This window comes from Tinamus guttatus, unplaced genomic scaffold (assembly GCF_059628265.1).
Source record: "Tinamus guttatus ecotype Peru unplaced genomic scaffold, ASM5962826v1 Tinamus_guttatus_pri_ptg000198l, whole genome shotgun sequence".
NCBI lineage: Eukaryota > Metazoa > Chordata > Aves > Tinamiformes > Tinamidae > Tinamus > Tinamus guttatus.
The window spans coordinates 582,778-597,419 of record NW_028288732.1 but is presented as its reverse complement, the minus strand read 5'-3'; the positions used below and the strand labels follow the sequence as shown (position 1 = coordinate 597,419).

Sequence of the window (14,642 nt, the reverse complement as noted above, 5' to 3'; positions counted from 1 at the left end):
GTGTTGTCACTTGATGCGAGTTATTAGCAACAAAAAGGGGAAATCTGGGTTCTTTTGGTGGGAGGGACACATACTTCACTAGATTCACTGACCACAGAGTGATTTCATTACGCTGTGAAGCTTCAGTGGTATCTGGCTGTAAATGGGGCTGCCCGTTTTTGAGCTATGATGGATTCACAAACCCAAGCGCCAGGGGACGGAACCAAGCCCGACCCGTCGGAGGAGCCCTGGGGATCCACAGCCCTGCCCTCCCGCTGAGGGAGGGAGAACAGGGGCCGGGGCCCTCGGGAGCCTTTGGAGCCACGAGCAGCGAAGGCCACGTGCCTGTCGCTAAGGAAAGGCTCCGAGATGCAGAAGCAGCTTAGTCTGTCACTGCCATGGCAACGATTTCCAGGGATGGGTATTCCTGCGAGCGCCAGTGCTCTCGCTGCTACCAGGTGCACATTTCCTCTCTGCAAAGCCCTCTCCGATCCATAAGGCTCAGATACAGAGGACCATGACCTACCCTTGAGGCATGAGCCGGGGGCTCAGCCGAAAGCAGGGCCAGGGCTGTGCAAACACCGCGACTCCACTCCTGCAATGACAGGCGATTGGCAACAGAATCGGGTTTCTCCACGGAGTGACAGCCTGACAAATTAACAGCCACTTATTACAGCTTGAAGCAAACAGCTGAGGCCGAAGCCTCGTGTGCAATTTTAATAAACAGCAACTTGCACACCGCAGACAAGAAGGGCTTGCCAATTCCTGTGGCCTGAGCGCAAAGACATCAAAATGACTTTGACCCATAGATCAGCTGAGCTGCTTGGGGGAAATATTTCTGAAACTTTCTCAATGTATTCTTGTATTCTAGCAGCTATTGCCAATGTTTAAGGGGACACGGTCATGTGAAAAATTGTACTTATATTAATGTAATCTCTCATTTTTCATCATATGTAAATATATATACCCCTTTCCTATATGACTAACAACCATTCAGGCAACTGAAAGTCTATAAAAGACCAAAATAGGATCCAGCCATTAACACTAACCTACCCCCTTCATTGTGTTATCTCCACTTTCCAAGCCTTCATAGCTTTTATAGGATCACCCATTTGTTAGTTTTCGAGAAAATCCTCTTCCAGAACATGATCACTGTCCTTCCGACATTTGGAGTGCACCTGAGGATGCCATTTAGGCAAATAAAGGGAGGCTGATGGAGAAGCTGAGAAAAGTTTAGAATCCTTCTCCCAATTTCCTTTGATGTCATCCACCTTCTTTAATATCCCAGTTACTCTGATATCATTCCTTTTCCTCCATTAACTTCTGTCCATGGACTGTCTGATCCCCATGGCAAAGGCGGCAGCTCTGAACTGCCTGGGAAGAACTGTAGGGCTGTTGGCACAATCGGGTCAAGAAATTGCTGTAATTGTCACCACTTCTAACTGGTCATGGCAGGACTGCAGGTTCACGGCACATCTCCATTAGCAGAAGCTGGTAAATGAGGCAGATCTTTGATGCACACCTACAAAGAAGGAACCCCGAGCGCTATTTGCCTTTCTGCAGTCGTGCAGTAAAGGACTCTCAATCCATATTTCAAATATTTTTACTTCTGTATTGTTTGAAAGTTTAGCCAAAACATGTTTGTCATGTCTCAAAAGGAATAAAGTTTTTTTTTTCTAATAACTACTTTCTAATAACTACTTTGCCTTTGAGTGGACACTGTCAATTACACCAGAGTACTTTGAGGAACAAATCCAGCAAACGCCGAATGCTTGGCATTTTAAAGCTAAGTTGGCCTTTTGGTGCATTAGACAGTGGCAATTTCAAAGGACCCCAAATTCAGGGGCACTGACAGAGCTGCTGAAAACAGTCTTTGCTGTGGGAAACCCTGGGGACAGACAAGTAAGAGGACATCAAGTTCGTATGTCGGACTATGATGATCGCTGAACGCAGAGAGCAGCAACAGTAAATTTCACTCTCAGCCTGGAGCGGGGAGACAGAGGGAGGGAGCAGTTTGGGTTTCTGTATTTTTTTTTCTTTTGTTCATGTAACAAAGCAGAAAGTTCTGTTATGAAAGCTATGCTAATGCAATGAAAAGCAAGCCTCTCTGATGAGCTGAACCTGAGGCTCAGATGTTGTTGATAAAACACTGAAATGCCATGAACATCTGAGATGGCTCTATCAGGCAGAGAGACCAGAGGAGACAACACAGTTTCAAAAATACAGTTAAGTTTCGGTTTCAGAAGAGAAGCTGTTCAAAGTTGCCAAGACGGCATAAGGCCAAATATAGTCATAGTGGGAAAATCAGCATTCGATTTTTATCTAGAACTGGGCAACTTCAGTAATTATATGGAGGGGCATTTCTTGCTAGCCCTGCTGTCATCTGGATTTCATGATTCAGGAACAGAGCATCAGATGAGAAGAAAAAAAGAATCTTCTTCAGAACCGCCCAGCCAAGAACTACTGGCATCCACCACTAGCAGGAGGAGGCATTTCCAGCCTCCGTTCCTTTCCACATCCTCCTTTTCCAGCCTGTTGCCATGGAGACCCTCTCCCCATCCCCTTTTCGTTGCCCAGACCCTGCTCTGAGGAGCCCGGGGAGCCCCGGGGTAACGGGGTAGATCTGGAGCTGCACAGGAGGCAGCTGCTGCCTCCAGAAGGGCCCTGCTCGCTCCCTGCGCGCACAGGGAGGGGACGCAGCCACCAGAGCACGGAGGGGCACCCGCGGGGCGGCTGGCAACCCCCCTGGGACCCATCTGTGTCCTTAAACGGCGCCGCGGCGCCGTATCCCGCATCCTCCGCGCTCTGCCCCCGCCGGCCGCCCCTGCCGCCCCTCACGGCGCCCCGGCCACGGTGCCCACGCGCGCTGCGCGCGGGGGGGGCGGGGCGTGACGCGTGTGACGTCACACGCAGCACGCGCGAGCAGCCACGCCCCCTCCGGCCGGCGCCTGCGCACTGCTGCTGGCAGGCGCCTGGCTTCGCCGGCCTAGATGGCGTTACGTCACAGGGCGGGGCCGGGGAGATGGGCGGGGCTTCACCGCCCGCCCCTCTGTGATTGGCGCGAATGGCGGAAACAGCTCCGCCCCCTCGCTGCGCGCGGTGGCGGGAGCGGGCGGCTGGATTGGGGGCGCGAACGCCGCGTGGCGGGAAAGCGGCGGGGCGAGGAGTGACGTAGCGCCAAAGGTTAACGGTTAACGGCCGCCGCCGCCATGCAGGCTTTCCTGAAGGGCCCGGCCGCCCTGAGCACCAGGCCGCCCGCCGCCAGGGAGCGGGGCGCGGCGAGCAGCGGCGGCGAGGGCCGGCGGCCTCGACCCGTGCCCTGGGTCGAGAAATAGTAAGGGCTGCCCGGGGGCGGGCGGCGGCGGAGACGAGCGGGGTTCGGGGGGCGGGTGTTTGCGGGGGGAGTAAATAAACCTTCTCCTGGGGGAAAAAACAAAAAACAAAAAAACAAAAACAAACCTTAAGACACATTCCCTCCATTGCGTGTTTGCTCCCGTACACAGAATTGGTTTATTGTAAATGTTCAGGGACCCCTGTCGCCTGAAAGGGAAGTGTTGTTTTTCTCAATTCTGATTTTTACCGAAACATTTGTAAATAACAGCTTGTGTTTAATGTCTTCTTGTTTAGTCGCCCCAAATCCGTGGATGAAGTTGCTTTCCAGGATGAGGTTGTTGCTGTGCTCAAGAAGTCCTTGGAAGGTGCTGATGTGAGTGCAGTGATGACAGCTGCCCTCTTACAGAATGTTTAAGAAGAACCTGCAGGCGGGGTTGTGAGTTATCAATGGTCTGAGTTCGGAATCATCACTTTTTCAGTAGTACTTTATGAAAATAAACAGCTTTCTAGTAGCATAGTGCGAGGAGTGTAATGATTCTGATATTTCTAGCTCTAGTTATCAGCTTTGCATCAGTGATGCAGCTGGGAATCTGCCTAAAAAAAGTGTGGTTGGAAACTTCTTAAATCTGGAAAGGTTTTTGTTATATAGGCATTATTATTCATCTAGAGCTTTTAACATTTAAGGGGAGAAGGGAATCTTGCCCTTTTATAAAGGTAATCTAGCCTGAATGTCCAATCATATCCAAAGGGATTCAGTGATCTGCCAGTGCTGCTGTGAAATTGCTAAGCATTAAAGTCCATACATTGTTTGATAATGAGGGAAGTTGGAGGTAATAACTCTCAGATCTATTACTTGTGTAGTGATCACTACTTCTCACCAGACGCATCATTCTTGTGCTCCAAAAGATCTTTCTGTTTTCGTGGTCTGCTAATGCCAGCTGAAGTGGTTGGTAAGGCTGTTTTGGAGATGATATTCATGACTGAGATCCCTTCACTGACAACTATAATAAGCAATTAGGATCCAGAAATGTTTTTGCCAGTGTTTCACTGGTAGTGTGTTCTGATGCTCAATACGATCTGGTAGTTTTAGGTGTTTGAAAGTTTTATCTTAAGACAATTTGCAGAAAATTCCTGATTTTTGACTAGCATGAGTCTATTTCTATCTCGGAATATTATTTTAAACAGAAATTTCCGAAGTTCAAGTAGTTGATTTGTTTGAGTTTAGGGAACCAAAGCGAAGCTGGTAAAACATAACCTGGAGGGACTTCTATGATTCTTTTCAGCAACAGTGCTATACTCTTTCTGTGTAGTTGATTTAATTAGTAAAGAATCATTAGCAACTAGTTGGAGAAGAGGTGGAATATCAGTTTGTAACATTGCTTAGGTGATGGTTTGGAAATTTCTATTTTAAGCCACAGCTATTTAAAACTTTATAGCTTCTGAATCAGCCACTTTTCTGGGATTATTAACCTAGTCATTTGTGGTGTGTTTTTTTTTTGTTTGTTTGTTTGTTTGTTTTTATTTTTGCCTCTTAGTTGAAAAGCCAAACTATACTTTTTGTTTATAGTTTTTATTTTATCTTAGGTACCCAAACTCAGCAGGACAGGATGTTGTTTGAGAACAAATCTCATTCAAGTCATTTAAAACATTTGGCATTTATAAAATCTAGGCATTTCTGTAGGCTTAGGCATTTCTGACTTATTTTTATTAAAGGGCAAAAATTCAAAGTAAAGTCTGAGGTGGCTGATGCTCATTTTAGAGGTTCTTGCTGAATTTGGAGATCTGCTGAGTCTCTCGTGTCATATTCCTGTTAATTTCATCAAGTTGTTGTTCAGTTGTGACCCGTAGCATAGTGTGATCATCCAATAGATCATGCAAGATTTTGCAGGCCCCCTTCCTCACAGCTGCAGTAACATAATATACTCAAGCCACTACAGAAGCTGCTGTGATAACATTATAAATTAATGTAACTTATCTGAACTTTAGTATTCAAAGCGGAGAGCCGGTGCTCTGGTGATTTGCCCGTAACTGTGGACTTCAGTTCTGGGAGTCCTGTCTATTCAGCAATCCCTAATCACAGATACATCTCAACCTTAAACAGGGAGCATCTCTTTTATTACAGATTGGGGAGGGTGGAGTCCAAATGGTTGTGAGTTGGTGAAGTTGTTTTCTGCCTGTTGGGACTGTCGGTTTTGTTGCAGTTGCCATTCCTGCTTTTTACAAAGAAGCTGACAGGGTATTCTTTAGTTTTCAGTTACTTGATGACATCTTAATGACTGAAGAGAAGTTTAAGTGTAGGGTTAACATTCCAATTTACATACTTACTTGTCTCAAAACTTTTAGAAAAGGGCTTGGAGTTTGCGCTATGAATTTCCTATAATCAGGGTAACACGTCTACAGTTACCTTGCTTGCCCTGGCAAGCTTGGAAAAATGGATAACTGGATCAGGTTACAGTCTGTTTAAAAATACTGCCACTGAGTTACATAAAGGATTAAGCCGTGCTTTATGAAAAAGCAGTGTAAATACAGATGAGAAGCAGAGACATGAGTGTTGGGGTGTCAAGCCACCACTTATTAAGTATGGGTTTAATGGAATTAGGAAACATAGATTCGTACTAGAACTTTCTACTTGATCGTTTGGAGAATAACAGTGTGTGGATTATCATATAAAAGTGAAATTATCAATCTTGTGAACACACAAGTCCCCAGAATGTCTACCCTTGCATTGCACTATCTTAACATGGTTGTTGCTGAATTTTTGGCTGTCAGGCAGTAGGCATTTCCTTTCCCTGGAACATTCCGAGAGAACTGGGAGAATTGTCTCTCTGAAGAGAGGCTATGTGATATCTAACTAAACTTGGGAAAAAATGTGTACTAGTTGTGAATGCTTTGATAATAACCAAGGAAACGAGCAGAAACAGAAAGAACATACAAAACTCGAATGGGTGTGTTCACAGAGATTCACTCTGAACCACCCATGCCTTTATAGTGGATACACAGCCAATCTATTCTCTGTGTCTGCTTGTTAGAGGAAGCTTGTTACTCTACAGGCATGTTTATAGTTCACTTTCTGATTAGAAGGCATATTCTCTTGCTTTCTTTATATGCTCTTTGGGTGTTTTGCTTTTGCTGCTCCCATTCTGTCTGCATTGCTTGCTATATTCAGCATATAATTCTCTAACTTTAGTAAACTTTTTTTTTTTAAATAGAACCTTTATAAAGGGCTGAAAATCAAGTCAGGCTGGGCCTAGTCTTTTTGCTGCTGGCTGGAGGAGACAATTGGATTCTTGTTCTAAGAATGTAGAATTGGAAGGGATTTGGGAGGGTCATCAGCTCCCGTCCCCTACTGTCAACGACGGGTGTTTTAAAGTTCAGACTGATCAATTTTTAAGAGGGATTACTTGAGTTAGCTGTAAAGAAAATTATTATTTCCATGATAAGTAGAAAACCTCTTGTTTTCATACAAAACTTACCCATAGCTAATTTATAGCAGCTTGGTTTTGTGGCAACATCATTCTTTCACCCTGCTGCTGCCCTCTGATGTTTCTATGAGCAGTTGTTACCTCAGCTTTTCTTTTGCTAAGCTAACAAAATGAAACTCTTTTGGCCACTTCTCTTAAGACAATCTCTCGTTCCCCTTAATCACATTTTTCAGATTGGATTTATATTTCTTGAATGAGGATAGCTTTCCAAGTAAAGTCTTATTATAGCACCATGTTATTATTAATTTTTGTCCAGCCAACTCAGGGCCACTGTGTTACACAGGCTCATGCTGCTCCAGCTTTTCTTTTACTTCCAGGTGATGAATTCCAGGCACCTAGCAGATATTCAATTACAGTCTCAAACTGAGTTTTTATATTTTGTGCTGCTAAATGTCATCATGTAATTATTACTGTAGTCTTTGCGGTGCTACTTTGATCTTCCTGTGTCAGCATTATTTCTCCAAAGCACTCCTATTTTCATGCCAAGGTAATTAATGAAAATATTTGGAAGATCAATAAACCTAATCTCTTTTGAGAAATGCCACAGATTTCCTCCTTCGGAAGAAATCCTTGGATGAATGTAGAAAATTACTTACTAGCACCCGTGTATCCCGGGCCGTTGTTGTAAGCACCTGCATGGCTCCTGCTGGGCTCTGCCTGCAGTGCACTCGCTGCACATGCAGTGCAGGTGTTCACAGCTACCTCGTGCTGCTGCAGTGGAGTTAGAGCAGTCCAGACCTTTCAGCACGGCCTGCAAAAGCAGGCTGAGGAGCTGGGAAAATCTAGGATAGCTAAATTGGCATAGCCTATGCCAAATTTTATCATAGCTGCACTGCTAGAAGTGTGCAGACCGTTAGAAGGGCATCCTTGGATGCATTTGGGTGATACTGCAGTCTTGTCTGTAGCAGGACGCTTGTGTGCTGTAGTAAGTTTCTGCTAAACTTGGCCTGGAGGCAACATATCCAAATAAAATATGAATTGCATAATCGGTTGTGATAGAAGGTGTGATTGTGCCACCAAATGTCAACTTGTTCATGCAATCTTATGAACAGCAATTGGTGTCCTTTAGAGCACTGTGTGCAGTGACCTAATAGTAAAGGGCTTAGTATTATACATCAGGAGTGGATAATTTCTGTCCTATCGGGTGTTGGTTTTCCAGTGGATTTTGTTGAAGATTTTTTGCTTGTTTTAAAACTCTGCTTTGCTCTTTCAGCTCCCGAATCTGTTGTTTTATGGCCCACCTGGAACTGGAAAGACTTCCACGATTTTAGCAGCAGCTAGAGAGCTCTTTGGGTGAGCTGGAATCCAGTAGCCTTGCTATAAGTATCTGCATCAAAGGTCTGCCACTCATGTGGCCTGGTGTGGCTGCTTCTCACTTGTTTTTACATGGTGTCTGGAAACTCACATCTGTTGAAAGCTTTTTTTTAGGAAGAGGTTCATTTTCTTGTTCGCTTGTTACGTGACATTTCTTTCCATGTTGTCCAGTCACGAGTCTGTTACCAGTGTAGATTTATAACACTTGCTTGAGACTAGCAGCCGTGTAACCCTACGTGCTTTGGGCTCTATGCTTGTAACAGGAAAGAGTAAGAAAAGAAATGGATTGCATTTGCCTTACTGAACTGTACAAAGGAATTCTCATTCTAATAGTATCTTCAGTGAATTCTTGATATACACTTATCTCCAAGCACTTCATGAGAAGGGTGGGTCTTACCCTTCCCACTATGTAGCATTTAGTTGTGTGTGAAAGTAAAAATGGGAGTTGAAGAAGGTGTTATAGTTCCTATAAACTCTTGGTACTTTTGGGAATGTACCTGGGGTACCCTTGGTATACAGGGTAATTTTTAGGCTTCACTGTCTCCTGTGGCCTGGAAGGCAACTCTAAAAATAGCTAATGGAAATTCATATCTAACATTTAATGATTTCCAACATAACTGATTGATAATAAAGAATATTATTTAGCAAAAATACCTACTATACAGGAAGTCCAGGCCAATTGTTGTTTTACTTTAGAATATATCATTATAAAAATTAACAGCTAATATGTTGTAATGAACAATTTGCAGGCCTGAATTATTCCGGCAAAGAGTCCTCGAGCTGAATGCTTCTGATGAGCGTGGAATACAAGTGATTCGGGAAAAAGTGAAGGCTTTTGCCCAGCTAACTGCATCTGGAACCCGGGCAGAGTAAGTAAGCATGGGGTCAAAGCTGACCCTGCTCAATGGACTTTCTTTCCTAGGACCTTGCATGTGGTTGTTTTTATCTAAATTAATTTTATAATCCTAATAAAAGATTAACAATGTTCTGGTAGAGGAATGGATTGTAGAACATAACAGGAAAAAAACTTTGATAGGACCATTTGGCAGCAAATGTTCCAAATTTGTGTACTGACAGTAGCCTGCTGCAGTGCTGCTTAAATTTCTGGGAATCAAGAAGGCTGTAAAATACAACACTGTATTAGCTATTAAATGAAGTAACATAAAGCAGGAATAAGAGTATTAGAGAATTTTAGCAGTGTTCAAGTGTCATTTTTTTATATGTGAAATCATATATATATGATTTTTTTTTTCTTTTCTCTCCAGTGGTAAAGTTTGTCCTCCTTTTAAAATTGTGATTCTGGATGAAGCAGACTCTATGACTTCAGCAGCCCAGGCAGCCCTAAGACGCACAATGGAAAAAGAATCTAAAACAACACGTTTCTGCCTTATATGTAACTACATCAGCAGGTTTGTGTGGAATTTTTGGCTTTCCTGGGCTTGTTGCACTTCCTATTCAGTATTTTTCTTTTTTTCTCCTGTGAGACTGATGCCTGCTTTTCATAGCTCTCACTTAATAGAGCTGAAGCTGTGTATTATAAGATTGAAGACTATGTTTACGATCAACTTCTGTTCTTTGTAGTATTGCAATTTTAAAGTTATTGTTGCTGTCTTCAGTCCTGATAACTTCATCTGTTTGGTTTTGACTCATGAAGTCATTTGCCAAGACACTTCTTTTTTTCCCCCTCAGAATAATTGAACCTTTAACATCTCGATGTTCCAAATTCCGCTTCAAACCTCTGTCAGACAAAATCCAGCAGCAGAGAGTCATGGATGTTGCTGAGAAAGAACATGTGAAAATCAGTGGTGAGGTAACTTCGTAGTTGCTATATAGTTTTATTGCTTAATCCAGTGCATAACTGCATTGCAGTGAAAGGAGGTTGATTAGTAGCACTTTTCCAGGCTGCTCAGCTGTGCTCAATATAGTATATAAACTAATTTAGATGTTATTCTCGTCCACAAATGGGGTAGAATTTTCATAGACTTCCTAAAACCAGAGAAATGTCAACCAGAGCAAATTGGCATAAAAACACAAGGCTTTTAGTTCTGTCCTGAGTATGCTCACATTAAACCATCCTTCATTCTGATGTTTTCAGCACACATTTGCACTGCTTACAGTGCAAATATTACATAATTAAGAATATATTCAGTACATTGTATTTCCTGCATTACGTTTCACACCGCTCAAACTTTGTATTTTTCATGAGGTTTTGGAGATGGCAAACATGAGCAAAGGTAAAGTAAATACTCCACGAGATGCTTTTGTTCTTTTGCATCATTTAAATGCAACAGAATAGTCAGAATTGCACTTCAGCGAGTACAAAGAGGTGTTGACAGATGAGAGGAGTTAAGGATAACTTAGTCCACAGAATATAATTATGCATCTCATGTATCGGTTGCCTCCCGTTTCAAAGAGCAACTTAAACCTGCTGCCTCTTACTTCACAGAATCAGTTAAAAGCTGCATAGATAACACAAGTGTCTGCAATATAGGATAAACAGTGGATCACACCACAGCTGTGGGCTGCTGTTCTAACCCTCACTTCAGCTTTGAGACAAGTAACTTGAGAAGTGTTTGGGGATGTATTTGTAATGTGAAACACTGTTCCTAAGAGCTGCCATCTGCATTAGACCTGTAGTAATATTAATAGAGAGCTTGCTTTGTCAGCTTGTGTGTTGAAGCTGTCTGTGATCAATCTGCTTCAGGCATTACTTGATATATTAAAATCAATTTACTGAAAAAGTGTACTGGCTTTTAATTAACAGTGGAAGGATAAGTTGTTGTTTTTTCCATGTTGTTCCTCAGGCAGTATCTTACCTTGTTAAAGTGTCAGAAGGAGACTTAAGAAAAGCAATTACTTTTCTTCAAAGTGCAACTCGCCTAATGGGCGGGAAAGAGATCACAGAGAAGATAGTCACTGAAATTGCTGGGGTAAGTTATGCTTTACAGTTCCTCCTGTAATTAACCTGAAAACCTTTGACAACCTGACCAAGGGTGTTTATTACCCAAAGTCTGATAAAAAATGATTTTATTCCTCTTAGTGTTGTGAGTATGGCACCAATACACAACTGCTCCCCTCCCTCTGTAGTTTTACTGACTGCCAGATTCTGTGCACTTGCTGAGTAGCAAATGTCTAGCAACTTACTGCATAACTGAAGGAAAACTGTAAAATAGTCTTATAGTTTAATGAGAGTTTAAAATATTCTGCTTGTGGACGCAAGATGTATTGCCTTTTGTTGGATAATAGACAGGAAGGTTGTCCTTGTGACTGTATATTAGAGCATCACAAAACTTTTGTTTGGCATTTCAAAGCACTGCAGGAGACTGACTTTATTGGCTCATTTTCCAGTGTGATGCTCCCAGTAACACTGGCCCTTTAAAAATCTGTGCAGCTTTTGTGTTTCAGCAGAGCAGCACGGGTTTTTCTAGGCTGACATTAAGTAGTACTGACAGGAGCAGCGAAAAATAGAGAAAATAGATCTAATAACTTCTGGGAAGGTGTTTCTATAGCAACAAAACATCCCTTAAAACAAGAAATCTGAGACTGGGAGTTGAGGAGTCAGAAGTAAATGGGCTTTAATCTTTGCCTTGAAGGTGCTACTATCATGGCTGATTGGGCCTGTTTGGGGGTTTGCCACTTTGAGGGGAGAGGGAAAAAAAAAGGCAAATGCTGCTGTGCAGCTGCTGGAGAAGAGTTTTTTAAAGGATTTCTCAGTGAGCTGTATTCAGTTTTGTGTTTCTAGGTGTATTAAAAGAGCTGGATTTTATTTAAAAGTAACCCTAAGTGGTAATTTCTAAGAAACCTGGCAGAGAGACTGATGTAATGATAGGAAAGAGAAGGCATAAAATTCCAAATTCCTTTTGGTGCCTTGCTGAATAATGTTGACTAAAGCAAGGGAACGTGACTTTACATCTCCATTCAAAAATTCCCAATGTTGGCTCTATATTCCTATTGTGACCCTGGAGTAACCTTGTACAAAAGACTAATTTAAAAAAACTTTATAACCAGAGGATGAACTGTCCAGACACTCACCTGGCAGGAGTGGCAATGAGCAGAGGGTGAAATGTGGGTTGTACTTCCCTGCTTGGAGCCCAGTAGTGGCATCCGCTCGCTTTGCCTGCCGAGTTACTGAGGAGCTTTGCTGCCTTTGAGCTTGTTCCTGTAGGTCCCTGGTGCTTAACTGGAGAGACACTGAGCTGCCCTTTGTTCAGCTGCAGAGCGGTGCAGAAAGCGTGGGCTGGTCAAACTGTTGAAGTAGGTTTAGTCGGTGTCCTGAATAAGTAATTGCATGTTTTGATTTGTGAATGTAGCTTTGACAATTCATTATCATCATGTAGTTTTTCTTTCAAAATTACCATCATAGAAAAAAAAATCCAAGCCTAGCTCTCAGTCTTAAATTGAGTAACTTTGTCTTACATGCTTACTTGAGAGGGGCTGGGTGTATAGGGGAATAAAATGCTAAAATGGCCTCTTCTATTTAAAAAGAAAAAAAAAAAAGGTTTGAAGCTTTTACTGTAAGCATCAGCTTTAGTCATGTCTTTATAATTTTAGTCTTACGAAGTTGAAAAATAAACTTCTCTTTACAGGTTATCCCCAAAGAAACTATTGATGGAGTGATACTGGCTTGTAAGAGTTTTTCATTCGAAAAACTGGAAAGAATGGCAAAGGTAGAGTTCTTAACTCTCTGGTCTGGGTGTCTTTCCACATCTGAGTTGTTACTGGGTTGCAGGTGAAGAACGTTTGGCCTCAGGTCCTGCCCGTGCACAGAAGGGCACTGCGGGTGCCTGGCTTTCCACCTGCCTGAGCCTTGTAGGGTGGTTTGGCTGGACCCTCAGTTTTAAATCTGCATTTATTCTCCCAGAAACTTACAGCCGCTCTCAGAGCTGTTGTGCTAGGATTTGTACAGGCGTCGCTGCCTCGCGCTTCCAGGTTTCCTTACCTCGGTGTGTAGAAGTGTTGACAGGAAGAGATGATAAGATGGAGTTCCTGTATCCCTAGGGCCTCATCAGACCCTGAGTAATCTACTGCAGCAGTTTGGAACTGCTCTCCAGGTTCTAGAACAGGTGCCTTATGGTGGAATTTTGCTTAAATAATAGTACTTGATGTGCAGTTAACAGATTTTGAGCTTAACAGTACTTGTATAAAGCATGAGACAGGTAAGGATCTTCTTCCTATAAAACTTCCGTTAAAGCATTTCAGGTTTTGTCTCTGCTGCTGTTTAGCTCTTGCTGCCTTATTTCCATTTTCTTCTCTCCCTGACGCAGAACCTGATAAATGAAGGTTATGCTGTTGCTCAGCTTGTAAACCAGCTTCATGATGTTGTTGTTGAGAGCGAGGATTTCTCCGACAAGCAGAAATCCGCTATAGCTGAGAAACTTGCGGTAAGACTGTATCTTGGGTTCTTAGAAATAATCTTCATTAATCGTAATTGGTCAATCTCTGTTTGCCCCACTCTCTCTCCCCAAAAGTATTTCCAACTATTTTTTTTTTGTCTTCTGAATTCTGTATTTTATAGTAGAAGGTGTTTTTTATTCTTTTGTTTTGTTCCTGGGGAGAGAAACTTCTGGGCTGAGAAATTCTGAGGAGGAATTGAAATCCTGGTTAAGATAAATGAATTACTGGCCAGATCAGCTTGTCCTAATGTTGCCCAAGCAAGAGGCTGGCGGGGTTTCTTTTTTATGTAACGTTGGAGAGGAAATTAAGCAAAGGATGAGGGTGGGTGCCACATTAAGTGCTCGTGGCCGGCGGCTGCGGCGCTGCTGCCGCCTCCCTTCCCTCCACGAGCCGTCACCTCGGGAGCCCGGAGCAGGGATGCTTTCCCCGCTGCCGTGGGCAGTACAGGATGCGATGGCTGCTGGGAGAGGTGCCAGGGAATAAACAGTTTGTCCTTGTGCGCTCACAGGCTGTAACTTGTTTCTCCCCTGGCAGGACGTGGACAAGTGCCTTGCTGATGGAGCTGACGAGTACCTGCAGCTCATGAGCCTCTGTGCCCTGGTGATGCAGCAGCTCAGCCAGGGCAGCTAGTGCTGCGGCTGCGCAGGGCCCAGCAGCGCTGGCCTCTGGGGCACCGTGGGTTGGAGCGCAGCAAGCTGTGCATTTTTGTACTGGTTTTGTAGTAAAGAGACTGCTCAGCAGTTGAAAAACTCATGTTGAAATGAGTTGTCTTCTTTGTACCCCCTTTGAAGAGATCACAGGTTAATTCAAGTGCCTGGTACCACTTCTGCATTCCAGCTGTGAGTGCCTATTGGTGACAGTGCCACAACTGTGCTTTGTCAGCACCAGCAAAAGCTACAGCAGGAGCAAGCTCAGGCAGTTACTGCTGAGCCAAGCTCCTAAGTTGCCAGAGCCCCTTTTGGGGGGTTCCAAAGCTCCCCCTGTGGAGCTGAAGGCTTCAGAAAGGTGTCTTACACTCTGCATCATGTACTGAACCCTGTTAGTGTCAGAATAAAGCAAAAGCTGAGGTAGAGAGGGCAGGGGTTAAGAAAGAAATTTGATCACTAAACTGCTGAGGGGGAACCTTCTTCTCTTTGTGCT

The 14,642-nt window shown here is 43.5% G+C and overlaps 1 protein-coding gene across 1 annotated transcript; it reads left to right on the top strand.

Moving 5' to 3' along the window:
- Positions 1 to 3,187: 3,187 nt before the first annotated feature.
- On the top strand, positions 3,188 to 14,251 carry RFC4 (replication factor C subunit 4). The gene is made up of 10 exons (XM_088523858.1): positions 3,188 to 3,313; positions 3,607 to 3,685; positions 8,008 to 8,087; positions 8,858 to 8,977; positions 9,374 to 9,517; positions 9,798 to 9,918; positions 10,913 to 11,038; positions 12,695 to 12,775; positions 13,373 to 13,489; positions 14,037 to 14,251. The coding sequence occupies exons 1-10, from the start codon at positions 3,189 to 3,191 to the stop codon at positions 14,130 to 14,132; spliced, it is 1,089 nt and encodes a 362-aa protein (XP_088379984.1). The 5' UTR covers position 3,188; the 3' UTR covers positions 14,133 to 14,251.
- The last annotated feature ends 391 nt before the right edge of the window (positions 14,252 to 14,642 follow it).